At 52.6% G+C, this 21,048-nt stretch overlaps 1 protein-coding gene across 1 annotated transcript; it reads right to left on the bottom strand.

The window, feature by feature from the left end:
• Nucleotides 1-1,811: 1,811 nt before the first annotated feature.
• Nucleotides 1,812-19,641, bottom strand: ORAI1 (ORAI calcium release-activated calcium modulator 1). The gene is made up of 2 exons (XM_030821944.1): nucleotides 19,060-19,641; nucleotides 1,812-2,813 (listed from the first exon to the last, which is right to left on the bottom strand). Exons 1-2 carry the CDS (start codon nucleotides 19,357-19,359, stop codon nucleotides 2,211-2,213), a joined length of 903 nt encoding a protein of 300 aa, XP_030677804.1. The 5' UTR covers nucleotides 19,360-19,641; the 3' UTR covers nucleotides 1,812-2,210.
• Nucleotides 19,642-21,048: the final 1,407 nt, after the last annotated feature.

Below are 21,048 nucleotides of genomic sequence, written 5' to 3'. Positions count from 1 at the left end.
GTTTCAAAAAAAAAAAAAGAAAAAAGAAAGAAACCAGAAGGTGGAGGTTGCAGTGAGCAGAGATTGTGCCACTGCACTCCAGCCTGGGCAACAAGAGTGAAACTCTGTCTCAAAAAAAATATATATATATATATGTTATTTATATATATAATATATATTATAAATATATATAATATATAATACATATATTTTATATATAATATATATATAATATATATATAAAAAAAAAAAAAAAAAAAAAAAAAAAAAAAAAAAAAAAAAAAAAAAAAAAAAATATATATAATATATATAATATATTATATAATATATAATATATATAATATATAATATATATATAATATATATAATATATATAATATATAATATATATAATATATATATAATATATATATATTAGTCTAATATTCCTCAGTGCAAGAAGGTTATGATGGATACACATACGGAGAAAACAAGTATGTTAGATAAACTTTATTTAGGCATGTGTTCTAGTCCTGTGGGCTGTGAGTTCAATGGTAACAACTCAACCATATATATATATATATATATATATGAATCTTTAAACAGAAATACACATAAAACAAGATTACATATTGATCAGTTGATGAAAATATCACAAACAAAGCTCACAGGAACGCAACCCTGTATTTCTCCTAGGAGCAACGGTCCAGTATGTGCTAAGTCAGTGCTCACGGTGACTTTACAGATCACACCACTGCACTCCGGCCTGGGCGACAGAATGAGGCTCTATCTCCAAAAAAAAAAAAAAAAAAAAAAAAAGACTTCTAAAGAAAAGACTGAATTTCAGATAGACACTATTCATGCAACTTTTTGTAGGTTTGAAATTTCTCAAAATAAAACGTTGAATTTTTTTTTTTTTTTAAGACGGAGTTTCGCCGGGCGCAGTGGCTCACGCTTATAATCCCAGCACTTTGGGAGGCCGAGGCAGGTGAATCACGAGGTCAGATCGAGACCACGGTGAAACCCCGTCTCTACTAAAAATATAAAAAATTAGCCGGGCGTGGTGGCGGGCGCCTGTAGTCCCAGCTACTCGGAGAGGCTGAGGCAGGAGAATGGCGTGAACCCGGGAGGCAGAGCTTGCAGTGAGCCGAGATTGTGCCACTGCACTCCAGCCTGGGCGACAGAGCGAGACTCCGTCTCAAAAAAAAAAAAAAAAAAAAAAAAGACGGAGTTTCACTCTTGTTGCCCAGGCTGGAGTGCAATGGCGCGATCTCAGCTCACCGCGACCTCTGCCTCCTGGGTTCAAGCGATTCTTCTGCCTCAGCCTCCCGAGTAGCTGGGATTACAAGCATGCGCCACCACGCCCAGCTAATTTTGTATTTTTAGTAGAGACGGGGTTTCACCATGTTGGTCAGGCTGGTTTCGAACTCCAGGTGATCTGCCTGCCTCAGCCTTCCAAAGTGCTAGGATTACAGGCGTGAGCCACCGTGCCGGGCAAATTTTTCTATTTTTTTTAGAGACAGCGTCTCCCTCTGTTGCCCAGGTTGGAGTGCAGTGGTGTTACCATAGCTCGCTGCAGACTTGGCCTCTTGGGCTTAGGCAGTCTTCCTGCCTCAGTCTCTCAAAGGAGCTGGAACTGCAGGCACCGTGCCTGGCTAATTTTTGTATTTTTTGTTTGAGATGGGGTCTCAAAATCCTGGGCTCAAGAGATCCTCCTGCCTTGGCCTCCTGAATAGCTGAGACCACAGGTATGTGCCACCATACCTGGCTTAAAATTTGTTTTAAGTTTTCCTATAGGCTCACCTAACCAGGATGAGCAGTAGCCCAGGCCCAACAAATACAAGACACGGGAAGGAGGTGTCCTTATGAGTGTATTTCTGTGTCACACACACACATGTACACACTGAACGCTGGACGGGAGGGAGGTTGAGGCAGACAGGACAGGAGGAGGCACCCAGGTGGCACTGGCACAGGGGAGGAGAGGGGACACAGCAAGTGTGTGGCCCCACTTTGGCCCCCCCACCGCCTCCTAACAGGAGGTGGACCTGGAGCTGGAAGAACAGGAAATGCTTATTCTCTTAGAGGACAGTTTCAAAGTGCAGAATTTCTCTTATAAAAAGCCTCTTCCCTCCACGCTCTGCCCTTTGCTGAAGCCCAGCCCCCTGCACAGGCTGTCCGTGAGGCTGAGGCAGGACAAGGTCACGGGGAAGGGCGTAAGGCCAAAGCACTGGAAGGGCCCAGATCTCATGGGCCTAGGCATAGTGGCTGCCGGGCGTCAGGGGGTGGTCCCCTCTGTGGTCCAGCTGGTCCTGTAAGCGGGCAAACTCCGCCAGCTCGTTGAGCTCCTGGAACTGTCGGTCCGTCTTATGGCTGACCAGCGAGCGGTAGAAGTGGACGGCGAAGACGATAAAGATCAGGCCGAAAGGCACCATGATCGTGGTCGAGGCGATAGCGGCTGCCTGGCCCGGGGTGATGCCGCTGGTACTGACGTTGGCTGCTGCGCCACCGGCGGGGGGCTTGCTGGTGGGCCTTGGCTGGCCTGGCTGCTTCTTGAGGGGCAAGAACTTGACCCAGCAGAGCAGCACGACCTCGGCCAGGAAGAGCAGCGTGCCGATGACGGTGGAGAAGGCCCAGGCCAGCTCGATGTGCCGGTGCATGCGCTCGTGGGGGGACTCCTTGACCGAGTTGAGATTGTGCACGTTGCTCACCGCCTCAATGTTGGGCAGGATGCAGGTGCTGATCATGAGCGCAAACAGGTGCACAGCCACCAGCACTGTGGTGCAGGCGCTGAAGGCGATGAGCAGCCCCGGCGGGTAGTCGTGGTCAGCATCCAGCTGCACCTCCACCATCGCCACCTGTGGGGGGACAGGTGGGATGAGTGCCAGCGGTCCCAGTCCACACTGCTACTCTTCAGTCCTAGCTCTCCTCCTGTCAGGCTCTGGGACACCGGCCAGTCACTTGGCCTCTCCGAGCCTCAGTTTTCATAAGTCTACAATGGGGATAGTAAGGCCTGTCCACTTGTGGATGAGAGTGGCAGAAAGTCCTACAGAAAGCAAGAGCCAAGGCTGCCTGGATCTGAATCCCAGCCCTGGCACTCACTAACTGTGCAACCCTGAGAAAGTCACTTAACCTCTCTGAGCCTCGACTTTTCTTTTTTTTGAGATGGAGTCTCACTCTGTTGCCCAGGCTGGAGTGCAGTGTCGCGATCTCGGCTCACTGCGAGCTCCACCTCCCGGGTTCACGCCATTCTCTTGCTTCAGCCTCCCGAGTAGCCGGGACTACAGGCGCCTGCCATCATGCCTGGCTAATTTTTTTGTATTTTTAGTAGAGACGGGGTTTCACCATGTTAGCCAGGATGGTCTCAATCTTCTGACCTCGTGATCCGCCTGCCTCGGCCTCCCAAAGTGCTGGGATTACAGGTGTGAGCCATCAGGCCCGGCCTGAGCCTCGACTTTCTTATCTGTAAAATAGGGATGTAACAGTAGTTCATAGGATTTTTTTTTTTTTTTCCAGACAGAGTCGTGCTCTTTTGCCCAGGCTGGAGCCCAGTGGTGTGATCTCGACTGACTGCAACCTCCACTCCCGGGTTCAAGTGATCCTCCTGCCTCAGCCTCCCAAGTACCTGGGACTACAGGCATGTGCCACCACACCTTGCTAATTTTTTGTACTTTTGGTAAAGATGGGGTTTCACCATGTTGGCCAGGCTGGTCTCGAATTCCCAATCTCAGGTGACCCACCTGCCTGCCTCAGCCTCCCAAAGTGCTGGGATTGATTACAGGTGTGATCCACCACATCCAGCCAATTCATAGAATTATTTTCACAATTAAATGAGAGCTGGCACATGGTAACCACCTCCCAAATCACTGCTATTACCACCTGGCCAGGTATTAGAAACCAGCCACAGGACAGGCACAGTGGCTCACGCCTGGAGGCCGCGGCGGGAGGACTGCTGGAGGCCAGGAGTTCGAGAGCAGCCAGGCAACACAGAGAAACCCCACCTCTATCAAAAAATTTTGTTTAATTAGCTAGGGGTGGTGGTGCACACCTGTAGTTCTAGCTACTTGGGAGTCTGGCGGGGAAGGATCGCTGGAGCCCAGGAGTTTGAGGTGGTGGTAAGCTATGACTGCCCCACGGCCCTCCAGTCTGGGCACCAGAGCAAGACCTTGTCTCTAAAAAAAATAAAATCGGGCCAGGCCCAGTGGCTCATGCCTGTAATCCCAGCACTTTGGGAGGTTGAGGCGGGTGGATCACCTGAGGTCAGGAGTTGGAGACCAGCCTGGCCAACATGGTGAAACCCCATCTCTACTAAAAATACAAAAATTAGCTGGGCGTGGTGGCACGTGCCTGTAATCCCAGCTACTTGGGAGGCTGAGGCAGGAGAATCACTTGAACCCAGGCGGCGGAGGTTGCAGTGAGCTGAGATCATGCCACTGCACTCCAGCCTGGGCAACAGAGTGAGACTCTAACTCAAAAATAATGATAATAATAATTTAAAAATTAAAATTAATACCAACCACCATCAGTGGTCAAAATGGTAAATTTTGTTATGCGTATTTTACTATGGTTAAAATAAAAGCATTAAAAAAAGCAATCACCAGCCACCATTCCTGTTGGCCCCACATCCTCACACCCAAGCAGAGGCTTCTCCTTCATGCCCTGCTCTGGGGACATGCACAGGGGTGGTGGCTGCCCTCCCAGGGCACATCCAGGCCCTTCTGAGAACACAGTACACGACCTGACAAGTACAGAGCAGGCTTCCCAGAAGCGACGGGCCCAGCCCTGGTGCAGGCTGGGTGGCCAGTACACCCTGGGGCTGTCTCCTCCCCAGCCCCAGGGCTGACGCACCAGCTGCCCCCAGTTCCTGGAGACCTGTGGATCCGAGGTCACCAGGGGCATGCTCCAGGCCAGACACCTGCTGCTCCTCACCTGGACCTTGCAAGTCACCCCCATGCAAAGGAGCCAGCTCATCAGATCTGGGCTGGGAGCAGCAGGCAGTGGGCACACAACCACGGTCAACCCACGAGGGCCGGAAGGACGGGGGTAGGGAGACGGCGGACACCTATGGCAGTTATTCCATCAAGGACTGTGACTCTTTTTTTTTTTTTTGAGACGGAGTCTCGCTCTTTCACCCAGGCTGGAGTGCAGTGGCGCGATCTCGGCTCATTGCAGGCTCCGCCCCCCGGGGTTCACGCCATTCTCCTGCCTCAGCCTCCCGCGTAGCTGGGACTACAGGCGCCTGCCACCTCGCCCGGCTAATTTTTTGTATTTTTAGTAGAGACGGGGTTTCACCGTGTTAGCCAGGATGGTCTCCATCTCCTGACCTCGTCATCCGCCCGCCTCGGCCTCCCAAAGTGGCGTGAGCCACCGCGCCCGGCCGGACTGTGACTCTTTATAAGGTGTTTGCTATGTATGCGGCAGGCTCAGAGCGGGAAGCCTAATGTTGAAGTTTCTCCATTAGCCGCACACCAGCCTGGCCCCCAGCAGACAGGGAATTCCTGTCCTCACCCCTCCTGCCCTAGGTAGGGGTGTGGGCTCCTTCCTTCCCCACCGCTCTCCTTTTACAGTCTGCCTGGCTTGAACCCTGACTCCCCTGCCCTTGATTAGGCTGTACGACTCTGGCAAGCTTTCAACTTTCTGTGCCTCTGTTTCCACATCTGTAAAATGAGAATAATGGGACAAGCCTCGAAGGCTTCCTGTGAGGATTAAGAGTCAATCTGGCCGGGCGCGGTGGCTCACGCTTGTAATCCCAGCACTTTGGGAGGCCGAGGCGGGCGGATCACGAGGTCAGGAGATTGAGACCACGGTGAAACCCCGTCTCTACTAAAAATACAAAAAAATTAGCCGGGCGTGGTGGCGGGCGCCTGTAGTCCCAGCTACTCGGAGAGGCTGAGGCAGGAGAATGGTGTGAACCCGGGAGGCGGAGCTTGCAGTGAGCCGAGATCGCGCCACTGCACTCCAGCCTGGGCGACAGAGCGAGACTCCGTCTCAAAAAAAAAAAAAAGAGAGTCAATCTATGTAAAACAGGTAGTGTCCGGCACACAACAAACCCTCAATGAAAGTGAGCTTTGTTATTACCTGGTTTAGGAACCTCATCCCCACCCCACAGTCTCTTTACAACCTCCTCCTGGGGCTTCTAGCCTCCTGCAGAGGGGCACGCTCAGGCAGAAAGAACGCCAGGCCAAACTGGCAAACCCATGTTCCAGCTCCATAACTGCCTGTTTACCGGTAACCTTGGACAAGACCTTCCTCAACACCCATAAAAAGAGGGGATGCAGCGAGATGAAGGTCACAATCTGGATCTGACTTGGGATCGGACATCTCTGAGAATGTGAAGATGGTGGACACTCTCCTTAAAACAGCCAAGTATCATTTATTCAAGGACTTTTCTGACAATTTCAACGGGATTCGCAGGCTTTTGTCTAAGAATGCCCACAGTGGATGGCGGTATGTACTTTTCAGTCCAGGCGTTTACAAAACATTTCAAGCTCATATAAATTTGGGGCAATGCCATCAGGATTTCTACCGTGTTTAAGATCTTTGGTGGCTGAAAGCCAGCCCTGAGAATTCTGAGTCCATGAGGGTGAGGGTGTCTCAGCACATGTGGGTGCTGGACACAAGATGTGGGGTAGGTGACCGGGGCATGGCAGATGGAGGGCCACATCCTGCAGCTCCCTTGTCTCTGCCCCCAGGCCTGCCCACACCTGGAATAGGGGAGCCCCCTCCAGCAGCCAGTGTCTCCTGCCACCTCCCCACCCCCAGCACTTCCTCTTCCTGCTCTGGCCTGCCACCCCGGAACCTGAAACCCGAGACAGGACAAGCAGCAGCGGCCTTTGCTGAGCTGCCCCAGGTCCACTGCTACTGATCCACTCACTGGAAAAGTCTGGAGCCTTTAGGTGGCTCAGGCCCTGAGCTGGCCGCTGGGGTGTGTATGGAGGGCCTGTACACAGGTCTACAGTTCCATTCTGCTCCCTACTTGGTGCCTCACCTGTGTCCCAGCCACCCCCGAGGTAGTGTCTCTCCCCCTCTATGCAGTCAGGACCACAGAACAAACCACACGACTGGCTGCAAACTGGCTCCTCCACTTACAAAGCTGTTGACCTTGGATAAGGATCTCAACCTCTCTGTGCCACAGCTTCCACATCTATAAAATAGAGGCTGACAGGGGCGGTGGCTCATGCCTGTAATCCCAGCACACTGGGAAGCTGAGGAGGGCAGATCACTTGAGGCCAGGAGTTCGAGACCAGCCTGGCCAACATGGTGAAACCCTGTCTCTACTAAAAATACAAAAATTAGTCAGGCGTGGGCCAGGTGTGGTGGCTCATGCCTGTCATCCCAGCACTTTGGGAGGCCGAAGCAGGTGGATAACTTGAGGTTAGGAGTTCAAGATCAGCCTGGCCAACATGGTGAAACCCCGCCTCTACTAAAAATACAAAAAAATTAGCTGAGTGTGGTGGCACACACCTGTAATCCCAGAAAATTGGGAGGCTGAGGCACGAGAATCGCTTGAACCTGGAGATGGAGGTTGCAGTGAGCCGAAATCGTGCCACTGCACTCTGGTGTGGGCAACAGAGTGAGACTCCATCTCAAAAAAAAAAAAAAAAAAAAAATTAGCTGGGGTGTGGTGGTGGCACCTGTAATCCCAGCTAATTGGGAGGCTGAGGCAGGAGAATCGCTTGAACCCGGGAGGCAGAGGTTGCAGTGAGCCAAGATAGCACCACTGCACTCCAGTCTTGGTGACAGAGCATGGTCTGTCTCAAAAAAAAAAAAAAAAAAAAAAAAAAAAAAAAAAAAAAAAAAAAAAAAGAATCCCACGAGTTACTAATACCATTATTCTTCTTTTACAAACGAGGAAACTGAGGCTCAGAAGGGTGATGTCAGCTGTCCAAAGGGTTATTCTGCTGCTGGATTCAAAACCAAGTCCACTTGGCTCCACAGCCCGGGTATGGAGGGGGCAAAGGAGCACCTCCCTCACATGATGGCTGAGATGAAATGTAGTTTTCATACGTAGATGTTTAGCATAGGGCCAGCTACAGCAGCTCAATAAATCTTGGTTAAAAAGAAAAACACAGGGCCGGGCGCGGTGGCTCACGTCTGCAATCCCCGCACTTTGGGAGGCCGAGGCAGGTGGATCACCTGAGGTTGGGAGTTCGAGACCAGCCTGACCAACATGGAGAAACCCTGTCTCTACTAAAAATACAAAATTAGCTGGGCGTGGCGGCGCACTCCTGTAATCCCAGCTACTCGGGAGGCTGAGGCAGGAGAATTGCTTGAACCCAGGAGGCAGAGGTTGCAGTGAACCAAGATTGCACCATTGCACTGCAGCCTGGGCAACAAAAGCGAAACTCTCTCTCAAAAAAAAAAAAAAAAAAAAAAAGAAAGAAGGCCGGGCGCGGTGGCTCATGCTTGTAATCCCAGCACTTTGGGAGGCCGAGGCGGGCGGACCACGAGGTCAGGAGATCGAGACCACGGTGAAACCCTGTCTCTACTAAAAATACAAAAAAATTAGCCGGGCGTGGTGGTGGGCACCTGTAGTCCCAGCTACTCGGAGAGGCTGAGGCGGGAGAATGGCGTGAACCCGGGACGCGGAGCTTGCAGTGATCTGAGATCGCGCCACTGCACTCCAGCCTGGGGGACAGAGCGAGACTCCGTCTCAAAAAAAAAAAAAAAAAAAAAAAAAAGAAAGAAAAACACATAAAGCAGGCACACACCTGTAATCCAGCACTTTAGGGAGCTGAGGTAGGAGGATCACTTGAGGCCAGGAATTCGAGATCTCCCTGGGCAACACAGTAATACCTCATCTCTACAAAATCAAAAAATTAGCTAGGTGTAGTGAGTATACCTGTAGTCCTAGCTACTCAGGAGGCTGAGGCGAGAGAATCCCTTGAGCCCAGGAGGTTGAGGCTACAATGAGCCGTGACTGCGCTACCGCACTCCAGCATGGGCAACAAAGTGAGACCCTATTGCACACACACACAAAGAAAAAAAAATTAGCTGGATATAGTAAGCATGCCTGTAGCCCCAGATACTTTTTGTTTTTTGAGATGGAGTCTCACCGTGTTGCCCAGGCTGGAGTGCACTGGCACAATTCGGCTCACTGCAACTTCCCCCTCCCGGGTTCAAGCGATTCTCCTGCCTCAGCCTCCTGAGTAGCTGGGATTACAGGTGCCCACCACTATGCTCAGCTAACTCTTGCATTTTTAGTAGAGATGGGGTTTCACCTTGTTGGTCAGGCTGGTCTTGAACTCCCAACCTCAGATGATCTCCCCGCCTCAGCCTCACAAAGTGCTGGGATTACAGGTGTGAGCCACCACACCCGGCCAGTCCCAGCTACTTGAGAGGCTAAGGCAGGAGGATCCCTTGAGCCCAGGAGTTCGAGGCTGCAGTGAGCTATGATCGCATCACTGCACTACAACCTGGGCGACAGAGCAAGATTCTATCTCTAAAAAAAAAAGAAAAGAAAAGAAAAAAGGAGAAAAACAGAGCTTGAAGTGGATGGAAGATAAATAGTGTCTGGATACCCTCAGCTCAGACTGGAGACAGGGACCCCACATAACCCACCTTCCAACCCCGACTCTGGGCCTTGCTTGCTATATTTGGAGGCAGCCCCGGCTCCAAACCCCAGCCACAAGGATGTGTACCCCACGCCACACCTGGCCTGATGGCCACCTCCAAAGGACAGAGACCACCACATTCCACACCATTTGTCACACCCACAGGCTCCAGGGCCAGAAAGCAGTGCAGCTGTTGGGACGCATACAGCCCAGGGACACCCACACTCGCCAGCCCTCCCTGAGGTCTTGGGCTGGGGAGAGGGGAGAGGCTGGGCTCTCTGAGGAAGAGGAAAGGGCCTGCTGCCCTGCTCCGGAAGAAAGCCCATTACCCTCACCAGACCCTACGATTTCCTGGAACTCCGTCCACATAGGCAGGCTGTATGTGCCCACACTTGGAACCAAGTTCAATGCCACAGGGTTCAGGGGGCCGTGTAAAAGAATGACTCAAAGTGAGAAGAAAGGAACGGTTGGCACGTGTCACGGAGCTTGATGAAAAATTCACAGGAATAAATGCCACCACTTTTTCCAGGATACTTCCTGCTCTGGAAATCTCCCCTTGGGTGGGGAGGGGGAGGGCCACGGGCCCTACAGATCTGGCAGCTGACTGCCGGAGCCCCAGCTGAGCCCCAGCGAGATTGGATCAGATCAGATCGCACGCAGCTTCACAAGGTAAATATAGCCCGTCAGCCCAAAATAAACAGCCCCCAGCCAGCCACTGGCCGCCTGAACCTGGCGAGGCGAGCCCTATAAGGGATAGGAAAGGCAAAAGACCACCAGCTCTACCTCACACTGGTCCATGGATCCCCCCAATAGGGTTTTGGCTAGAGATGCCAAACCTTAGCAAGGGCCAAGAAGAGTACACAATTCTGCGAAGGGCAAGGCCTGGCTGGCCCTGGAGGACCGTACCAGCCATCAGCCCACCTCGCCTGAGTGCCAGCTATCTCTCCTGGCTCCTGCTGGGCTCCATGGAGACCCTGGGCACCTGGCGCCTGCAAGTCCAGGCCCTCTGAGGCAGCCCTCCCATGCTGGGCCTGACCTCAGCTCCCACAGCCTTCCTTCCCCTGGCCTAGTTCTGTTCTTGTCCACCCTTTTAGGAGGGTGGGTGGCTGCAGCCTGGAACATGAGGCCCTCTAAGCCGCAACCATGCAGGGTCACCCGGAGCTGTCTGAGCCTGCCGGCCCCACCTCAAATGCAAACCATCTCTTAAGAGGGTATTGAGGCCTAGTGTGCAGTGGTTTACAAAGTCTTGACCATGACAGTCCAGGACTCCAAATGTTTCTATAAATAGACACACACGGGTTTATAACAGAAACAAAAGTTTCACCAACCAACATTTAGCCTTACAGTACGGCAATAAGGTCCTGCAAGATGCAATGCGTGCTGCAACTTTGTTTCATTTCACTCTTATCTCATTCTAAAAAGGACCAGGAGTTTGATACCAAAGTTATCAAAAGAAAGAAACAACAAAATGTGTTGGTTGCAACTTACTAAATTTGTTACAAGCCATGAATAGACTGAATTTGCATACAGGGTCAGCGGGGCACAGACCCAGACTTTCTCTTCAACTGGCTAATTCTTTTTTTGAGGCAGGATCTCATTCTGTCGCCCAGGCTGGGGTGCAGTTGGGTGATCACAGCTCACTGCAGCCTCAACCTCTCGGGTTCAGTGATCCTCCCATCTCAGCGTCCCAAACAGCTGGGACTACAGGCACACAACACCAAGCCTGGTTTTTTTTTGAAACGGAGTCTCACTCTGTCGCCCAGGCTGGAGTGCAGTGGCGCAATCTCGGCTCACTGCCAAGCTCCGCCTCCCGGGTTCATGCCATTCTCCTGCCTCAGCTTCCCAAGTAGCTGGGACTACAGGCGCCCGCCACCAGCCTGGCTAATTTTTTGTGTTTTGTAGTAGAGACGGGGTTTCACCGTGTTAGCCAGGATGGTCTCGATCTCCTGACCTTATGATCCGCCCACCTCGGCCTCCCAAAGTGCTGGGATTACAGGCGTGAGCCATCGTGCCCAGCTGTAAATATTTTCTGATAAGCGTATAAGCTCAAAAGTTTGGAGACAGGGTCAGGCGTGGTGGCTCACGCCTGTAATCCCAGCACTTTCGGAGGCCGAGCTGGGTGGATCACCTGAGGTCGGATGAGACCAGCCTGACCAACATGGAGAAACCAATCTCTACGAAAAATACAAAATTAGCTAGACGTGGTAGTGCAAGCCTGTAATTCCAGCTACTTGGGAGGCTGAGGCAGGAGAATCCCTTGAACCCGGGAGGTGGAGGTTGTGGTGAGCCGAGATTGCACCATTGCACTCCAGCCTGGGCAACAAAGAGTAAAACTCTGTCTCAAAAAAAAATTTGGGCCAGGCACAGTGGCTCACGCCTGTAATCCCAGCACTTCGAGAGGCAAGAGGCAGGAGGGTCACCTGATGTCAGGAGTTCGAGACCAGCCTGACCAACATGGAGAAACCCCGTCTCTACTAAAAATACAAAATTAGCCGGGCGTGGTGGTATATGCCTGTAATCCCAGCTACTCGGGAGGCTGAGGCTGGAGAATCGCTTGAACCCGGGAGGCAGAGGTTGCAGTAAGCTGAGATCACGCCATTCCACTCCTCCAACCTGGGCAACAAGAGCAAAACTCAGTGTCCCCCGCACCCCCCCCCCCAAAAAAAAAAAGATTGGCTTAGATCAGAGGTCAGCAAACTAGAGCCTACAGACAGTAGTTTTTGTAAATAAAGGTTTTTTTGTTTGTTTTTTTTTGAGACAGAGTCTCGCTCTGTCGCCCAGGCTGGAGTGCAGTGGTGCAATTTCGGCTCACTGCAAGCTCCGCCTCCCGGGTTCACGCCATTCTCCCGCCTCAGCCTCCCGAGTAGCTGGGACTACAGGCGCCCGCCACCACGCCCGGCTAATTTTTTGTATTTTTAGTAGAGATGGGGTTTCACCATGGTCTCGATCTCCTGACCTTGTGATCCGCCCGCCTCGGCCTCCCAAAGTGCTGAGATTACAAGCGTGAGCCACCGCGCCTGGCCTACTGTAAATAAAGTTTTATTGGCACACAGCCATGCCTACTCACTCACCTATTATCTGTGCTGCTTTCCAGTTACAACGGCAGAGTTGAGCAGTTACCACTGAGACCCGGTGGCTCCTTTACACAAAAAGCCAGCTGACCCCTGGGTGACATCAGTGATCCCCAAAGAGGGCTATCAAATAATAGTCCCACAAGATTATCGTCTGAAGAAAAGTCTGTGGTCTTAGCAGTCTGAGATGTTCCTTCCAGGGATCATATTAAACAACCCTTGGAAACCCCATCAGAGAGAAATCTGCTGTCTATGTTTATTTTATTTGTTTGTTTTTGAGATAGAGTCTCACTCTGTCACCCAGACTGGAGTGCAGTGGCACCATTACAGCTCACTGCAGCCTTGACCTTCTGGGCTCAAGTGATCCTCCTGCCTCAGCCTCCCAAGTACTTGGGACCACAGGCATCTGCCACCATAACTGGCTAATTTTTTTTCAGTATTTGTAGAGACGGGGTCTCCCTATGTTGCCCAGGCTAGTCTCCAACTCCTAGGCTCCAGCTATCCTCCTACCTTGGCCTCTCAAAGTATTGGGATTACAGGCGTGAGCCACTGCACCTGGCCTGCTGTCTATGTTTAAACTTTATATTCAGTTTTATTTCTCTACAGGAACTCCACCCTTCACCCCCACCCCACATTGATTACCTTAGGGCTGTCTTAGAAACCTACTGAGAGTTATCCTTCATTAGCCAGGGACCCGGCAGTCAGTGGGGCTCAACACTGCTCTTGGTCAGAATTCCAAAAATATGCCACAGGCACTTGTGAAATTTTACAAATGTCTTCTCTGCTGGGCAGGAGGTACCCTTCCCTTAGGGGACACAGCATAATTCCACTTCTCCTTAGCCCAGCGTGCAAATCTAGCATGAAGAATCTCATGTCTGGAAGATCTCAAAGGCCCAGTTAACAACTTGCATGGGTGGTGGAAACGAGAGGGTGGTAAAGTGGAAAAGGCTCCCAGCCAGACAGACCAGAGCTGGAATTCTACTAGCTGGAGAATCTTAACCTCTAGGAGCCTTAGTTTTCCTGTTTACAGTACATACTTTTAAGAGCTATGGTGAGGATTCAGTAAGAATGAAAGAAAAGCGTTCAGGCTCGTGCCTGGCACACCAGGGTTTCAGTAAACAGTAATCACAACCACCACCACCATCATCATAGAATTCATCATGTAACTCCTGTCTAAAACCTTCAATGGCTCCCTGTTGCCTAGCCAAGAGTTCAAATTTCCCACCCAATCAAGGCCCTCCATCATCTTGCCTGGCTAAATTCACCATTCTCTACTACTTCCTGAAGACCCTCAACCCCAACCACAGCCCCTGTACCTTTCCCCTAGGCCCTGTAATTTCTTATCTTTAACTGTTCCTGCCATTTCCTTTGACTTGAAGGCTTTCTCAAGTCTTAACTCCACCACACTCAAGGCTCGGCAAGAACCAGAGCCTTCTCAGTTAACCCTTAGCAGCCCTAACACAATGGAAAAAAGGGTAAGCAAGTTTCTGGGATACTCGGGTCAGATACTGTAAGTGCTTTGCAAATTTTTTTTTTTTTGAGATGGAGTCTCACTCTGTTGCCCAGGCTGGAATGCGGTGGTGCGATCTCTGCTCGTTGCAACCTCCGCCTCCCGGGTTCAAACAATTCTCCTGCCTCAGCCTCCCGAGCAGCTGGAATTACAGGTATGCACAACCACACCCGGCTAATTTTTGTATTTTTAGTAGAGATTGGGTTTCACCATGTTGGCCAGGCTGGTCTTGAACTCCTGACCTCAGGTGATTCACCCACTTCAGCCTCCCAAAGTGCTGGGATTACAAGCGTGAGCCAATGCGCCTGGCCGTACTCCATTTTAAAGATGAAGAAACTGAGGCCCAGAAAGGTTAAATGACTTGCCTAAGGTCTTGCTCTTATAAGAGGTAGAGCTGGGATTTGAACCAAGTTGTCTTGCTCAAGTGTCTATTCTGACCTTACCCTGCTTGAGCTTCTCAGCTCTGTTTCCCTACACTCTCTGATGCTCTCTCCCACAGCAATGGCGCTACACCACAGCCACAGGGCTCTGCAGCTTCCTAGCCAGGTGACCATGCGCAAGTCTTTCCTCTCAATGACCACCACCTATACTCACCTGGTTATAGGAAGATCACACAAGATGCTACGTGGGGCACCGTCTAGCCAATTGCAAGAGCCCAAGCAACAATAGCAATAATAATTACTATCAGCGATCAGTACTAGGAACAGTAATAGCAATTTCTTGCTCATTTACATGGTCCCTGAACTCTGAACATGTCACAGAGGCTCAGTGTCTTATGACTTGAGTCCTTTCTTCCAACTCATTTTCATAGAAATTACAGGCAACTTCTGAACCAGCTCTAGAACTTGGGAACAAAAGGGTGCTGGCAGGCAGAGAACTGAGGAGGCAGATAATCCAAAAATAATTGATCCCAGGTCATGGAAAGCATTTTGTTTACGGCAGCAGACTGACCTTCCCAATTATCTTCTGCTTAGGCTAATGTTACAGCCTGCCTTCCCCGGCAGACGAGATCACCACATATGCTCGCCAGTCCTGCAGGGGACGGGGTCAGGCTGAGGCTGGCTGCCTCTCAATGAAGTGTAAACTGAGGCACAGAGGGTCTGAATCAAAGTCCACAAGAGTACTGGGCTTAAGGAGCTCTACAGGATGCTGATCCTATGCTATATCCAGGCCCCCTTGCTTTGTATCTCTCGGTGGAGTTTGGAGGATGGTGCGCCTGAGGCCTGCTGTTCCTAGAAATGCCATGCGGAGCAAGAATGTCATCTGCAGATCAGAGAGGGTCCAGGCAAGGTGTGCGTCATCAGACCCTGAAAATTCCTCAGTGTTTCATGTGTCCAGTCTGGCCTCATAATGAACCTTCATACGAGTCCATGGGAGAGCAGGATACCTGCCATCTCCGTACACATAAAAAAAACTGGCTTCGGCCGGGCATGGTGGCTCACACCTGTAATCCCAGTACTTCGGGAGGGCGAGGCGGGTGGATCATCTGAGGTCAGGAGTTTGAGACCATCCTGGCCAACATGGTGAAACCCTGTCTCTACTAAAAATACAAACATTAGCCGGGTGAGGTGGTGTGTGCCTGTAATCCCAGCTACTCGGGAGGCTGAGGCAGGAGAATCGCTTGAACCCGGGAGGCGGAGCTTGCAGTGAGCTGAGATCACGCTACTGCACTCCAGCCTGGGCAACAAAGAGGAAACTCCATCTCAAAAAAAGAAAAGAAAAGAAAAGAGAAGAGAAGAGAAGAGAAGAGAAGAGAAGAGAAGAGAAGAGAAGAGAAGAGAAGAAAAGAAAAGAAAACTGGCTTCAAAGAAGTAAAGCCTCTTGCCGGAGGTCACCCACCGGCCATCCCCAACACTTCCTGGCCACCTGGCCAGGCTCTTCTACCCATGAAGTGGGGAACCTCTCAATCCCTTCCAGGGTTTGTGGGAGACCCTCCCTCAATCTCACCTGGTGACCCCACCCCTTGGCAATCAAAGGTCAAGTCAGCTCCTCTGACTTTCCAGGTCTCTGGGAAGGAAGCCCTCTGGGGGCAGGAAGTTGGTTGTGCTGACTCATAAGCCAAGGAAGAGTAATCCAGGAAACTTGTCACTCTGTTACCATGGCGCTGGGGCTGCTGGCACCCTCTCCTCTCCGAAGCTCACTTACAGGCTGGGTGTCTAAGTGGGAGTGGGGCATGGTCAGACCCTGCACCCAATCCCATCCCTCCTATAGATTTCCAACTTCATGGCACATGCAGTTACCTTCTTCTAACTGCAGAATGGAGAGTATCATGGGGTTCGGTCCTTCCCTGCCTGCAGAACTTTGGGGATTCCATCAACAGAGCCGGGAAGCCTTCTCCACTCAGGCAGGGGAAAATAAAAGTCCCCAAGAGACAGACTGGGTGGGCCAAGGCCCACTCCATGCCACTGGCTGCCCCAGTCTCCTGACTTCCCCACACTGTTTTTAGCAAGAGGAGGAGGTGACATTTGACCATGAGGCCTGTCTTTGAAAGGAAGAGGGGACTTGAGAAGGCAGGAAAGTGTCATTCATCTGGGTCTCACCCCTCAGGAGTGAGAAGGAGCCTGGGGCAGCTATAAACTCATGACCACAAGAAAAGGGGGAACCATTATCTTAAACCCTAAGCGCTGCAGGGAAAAGCTGACAACTGGTAGCTCCCTCCCACCACCAATTATAAAACTTTCTTTGGCTTAAAAGAAACTTTTTTGCGGCCACGCACGGTGGCTCATGCCTGTAATCCCAGCACTTTGGGAGGCCGAGGGGGGTTGATCATGAGGTCAGGAGACAGAGACTATCCGGGTGGATCATGAGGTCAGGAAATAGAGACTATCCTGGCTAACAAGGTGAAACCCCGTCTCTACTAAAAAAAAAAATACAAAAAAAATTAGCCGGGCGTGGTGGCAGGCGCCTGTAGTCCAGCTACTCGGGAGGCTGAGGCAGGAGAATGGCGTGAACCCAGGAGTCAGAGCTTGCAGTGAGCCAAGATTGCGCCACTGCACTGCAGCCTGGGCGACAGAGCAAGACTCTGTCTCAAAAAAAAAAAAGAAACTCTTTTGCCCTATTTCTCATTTCCTAGGCCTGTCCTAACACATCCCTGGCTGGACATCAATCAGAGTTCCTATACACCACAATAGGTACAAGTGCCTGAGCAAGTTCTGAACACCAGCAGACCAGGGTTCAAATCCCGCTCCACCGGACTGGCTGTGTGGTCTTGGGAAAGCCCTTTGACAAAATCACCACGGAGGGTTGTTGAGGAGTAAGCCCAGGAGTTAAGGCACCTAGCACTGAGTGAGTGTTTAATAAATGCCAGCTGCTTTTAGAGATTCTTCAGGCACGAGGCAGAACCTGGTCTCTTAGGATTTGAAACTTACAGAGCAGAAGTCCGTCCTATCTAAACTAAAAATGAGAGTGCCATCTGTTTATACAAACACACTCCCTGATCTTCTCTCAGGGGCTCCCTCAATTTTATTCTCAGAGAAACTTTTGAGTAGCAGCCTTCTTTGATCGATTCAGGAATTGAGGCCCAGACAGGGAGAGTGAGTTGCTTGAGGTCACACAGGCAGCAAGTAGCTGAGCAGGGAGGGCTGCTTCCCACTCCCCGTCTCCCGGCCTTTCCACTGTGGCCTAGCATGCTCTGGGCCTTAAAAAATTCAGGCTCTGCTGCAAGGCAAAACAGGGAGAGTTTCAGACACACTCCCTTCCCAAGAAAACACGAAGGGTGCAGCCACTCCCTCCCTCAAGGCCAAGGGCTTAGCTCACTGGTGGCGGGGGCAGGAGTGCTCTGGTCTACAGAACTGGGGGGCGGGCCAGAGTCCATTCACGGCAGGCTGATATCACCGAAAGTGGTAATAATGTAGTTATTATGTAGTCCCCTGCGTCGGAGAAACTACTATGCCAAGCCTGAGGGTATCCCCAGAGCCACTTCTCAGGCCCATCCGCAGCCTCACCCACCCCACACCTCAGAGGCTTTGCACTCCAGCTCTTTGGGATGGTGGGTAAAGGAAAGCATGCCTATCCCCTAGATCAAGAGCCCATTGGGCCCGGCGCGGTGGCTCACGCCTGTAATCCCAGCACTTTGGAGGGCCGAGCTTGGGGGCAGATCAGGAGGCCGAGAGTTAAAGACCAGCCCGGCCAACAGGGTGAAACCCCGTCTCTCCTAAGAATACAAAAATTAGCTCGGCGTGGTGGCGCGTGCCTGTAATCCCAACTACTTGGGAGGCTGAGGCATGAGAATCGCTTGAACCCTGGAGGTGGAAGTTTCAGTGAGCCAAGACTGCACCACTGCACTCCAGCCTGGGCGACAGAGCCAGACTCCGTCTTGGAAAAAATCAAAAATAAAGAGCCCATTCAACGGGAACACGTCCCTCCCTCCTCCCTCACACGCAGTGACTCAGTGGCAAGTTTCTGGAGAAACAACTGAGGGTGGGGACTGGTTGTCAAACCCCCAGGCTGAGGCTCTCGGAAAATGCGGTGGAAAAGGGGTGTCAGGAAATCCCCTCTACGAGCTGATAAAAGAACACGGCTAACACCTTCCGGCCTCGGGTGCGGGGGCACAAGACAGCTCGAGGTCTTTCTCCTCGTCCCCACCTCCTGACGCCCCCAGCTGGGTTAGAGCATCTAAGTCCCTCCTTTCCCCCCTGAACGCACGTGGGGCGGGCTTCTTACAGAGCTAACTTCGGGATGCATCTACCACTTGCTGGGGCAGGCATGGCCATGTGGAGGCACCCAAGCCCCCCGAGCCCGGACTCTGATATGGCTTGTCACCACCCCAGATCGGACTACTCGGCGCCCACCAGTGCTCACGTCCAGTACCTCTGCCCCCCGCGCAGTGCTCACCACGGCTTCTCCCAGCTCTTCCCCTCACCCTGGCCCGTCCGGCCCGCCTAGCCCGCTCCCCAGCGGGCCCCGTCGGGTCTGCGGGCGGGAGCAGCCGGGACAGCAGAAGGGGGAGGGCAGGGCGGCCCGAGCTCACCATGGCGAAGCCGGAGAGCAGAGCCGAGGTCCGGCTGGAGGCTTTGAGCTTGGCGCGGCTCAAGTAGAGCTTGCGCCAGGACAGCGCCTGCATGGAGTGCTCGTTGAGGCTCATCACCTCGGAGTAACTCTGGCCGATCCAGTCCGGGTAGGTGACGGCGGGCGGCGGCGGCGGGGCCCCCGGGGGCTCCCCGTCTCCGCTGCGGCGGCGGCTCCGGCGGCTGCCGCTGGTGGTGCTGCCGCCGCTTGGGGGAAGCTCGGGGCTGCTGCGGCTCGGGGGCGGGGCGGGCTCCGGATGCATGGAGCACGCCGCCGAGGCGCGGGCCGGCCCGGGCGCCGCGAGGCACCTCCGCCGGAGGCACCCGCCGCCTGCACCCTACGCGGGCCCGGCCTCACCCGGCCGCACAGGACGAGGAGGACGAGGTCGAAGAAGCGCCCGCTGCCCCAGCACGCAGGCCCACGGCGCCGCTGGCAAAAACCCCGGGCGGCAGCGACCCGAGACTGCGCGCGGGCGGTGTCTCGGATCCCCGGGGCCGGGACCCCCGGCGCGCGCCGCGATTGGCCGACGCCCTGGGCTGTTTTGCATGTTCCCCGCCCACCTGTGCCCCGCCCACCAAGACATGGGCCTTGTTGTGGGCGTCACGTGACCGCCCCCGTCCGACGGCACCGCCCACGGACCCTGGCGCGCCGCCGCCCGCACCTCTTCCTGGAAGCGCCCGGCTGCCCACTCCGGCTCGTGGCGCCGCCCCTCTCCGCAGCTGCTCGCGTGGCCCTGCTCCCGGAGCTTGGACTCGTGGGTCGGGCCGCCTGAGGTCACCTCTGGGCGCCTCCTGAGGCCCATATCCCCTTTGGAACAAGGTGGCTCAAGGTCCGTAGGAAAAAGAGCGGCTGAGGTCTAGAGTTCAAACAGTGTTTATTTGGCGCCCACTGGGTGCCAACGCTGGTCTAGGTGCTGAGGCTGGGTAGGGTGATGAACCAGATGGACAAAATCCCATGCCCTCTTGGAGCCTGCGTTCTGTAGGGGAAGACACACAAACACCAATGAGCCCATTTTATAATAGTTTAGAAGGTGAAAAGGTGGAGAAAAAGTAAAGCGGGCCAAAGGAGGTGGGTAGTGCAGGGGCTGCAATTTTAATTTTAAAATACTCGGATTCAGGGAAGGGAGGTTTTTCTTTTTTTTTTTTTTGAGACGGAGTCTCGCTCCGTTGCCCAGGCTGGAGTGCAGTGGCGCGATCTCAGCTCACTGCAAGCTCCGCCTCTCGGGTTCACGCCATTCTCCTGCCTCCGCCTCCCGAGTAGCTGGGACTACAGGCGCCCGCCACGACGCCCGGCTAATTTTTTGTATTTTTAGTAGAGATGGGGTTTCACCGTGTTAGGATGGTCTCGATCTCCTGACCTTGTGATCCACCCGCCTCGGCCTCCGAAAGTGCTGGGATTACAAGCGTGAGCCACCGCGCCCGGCCGCTTTTTCTTTTATTTTTTTTTTTAGGGTAGGGATTTTTGGTCTGTTGACCACTTTGTCCACCTGTGTTCACCAGCATCTGATATGTATTGAGGTGACCGGTTCCTGATTTATTATTATTATTATTATTATTTTGAGACAGAGTCTAGCTCTGTCGCCCAGGCTGGAAAGCAGTGGCGGGATCTCGGCTCACTGCAACCTCCGCCTCCTGGGTTCAAGCAATTCTCCTGCCTCAGCCTCCCGAGTAGCTAGGATTATAGGCATCCGCCACCATGCCCTGCTAATTTTGGTATTTCTAGTAGAGATGGGGTTTCACCATATTGGCCAGGCTGGTCTCAAACTCCTGACCTTGTGATCCGCCCGCCTCGGCCTCCCAAAGTGCTGGGATTACAAAGCGTGAGCCACCGTGCCCGGCCACCTGATATTTTTTAAACCAGTAAATCTTCAAACCCATTCAGCAAGTGTCTTCTGAGCAACTATTAAGTGCTACGCTGAGGGATTCCAGGAAAATGATAACTTTCATTGAAT

Source organism: Nomascus leucogenys, chromosome 10 (assembly GCF_006542625.1).
Source record: "Nomascus leucogenys isolate Asia chromosome 10, Asia_NLE_v1, whole genome shotgun sequence".
Classification (NCBI taxonomy): domain Eukaryota; kingdom Metazoa; phylum Chordata; class Mammalia; order Primates; family Hylobatidae; genus Nomascus; species Nomascus leucogenys.
Note: the sequence above shows the minus strand (reverse complement) of the source record. Positions and strands in the feature narration are given on the sequence as shown.

What these genes read in the sequence shown, in the direction of transcription:
- ORAI1 (XM_030821944.1), bottom strand. Translation starts at nt 19,359, where the DNA reads ATGCATCCGGAGCCCGCCCCGCCCCCGAGCCGCAGCAGCCCCGAGCTT. An exon ending in TGCTCTCCGGCTTCGCCATG is followed by an intron (nt 2,814 to 19,059) that starts GTGAGCTCGGGC and finishes GTCCCCCCACAG; the next exon opens with GTGGCGATGGTGGAGGTGCA.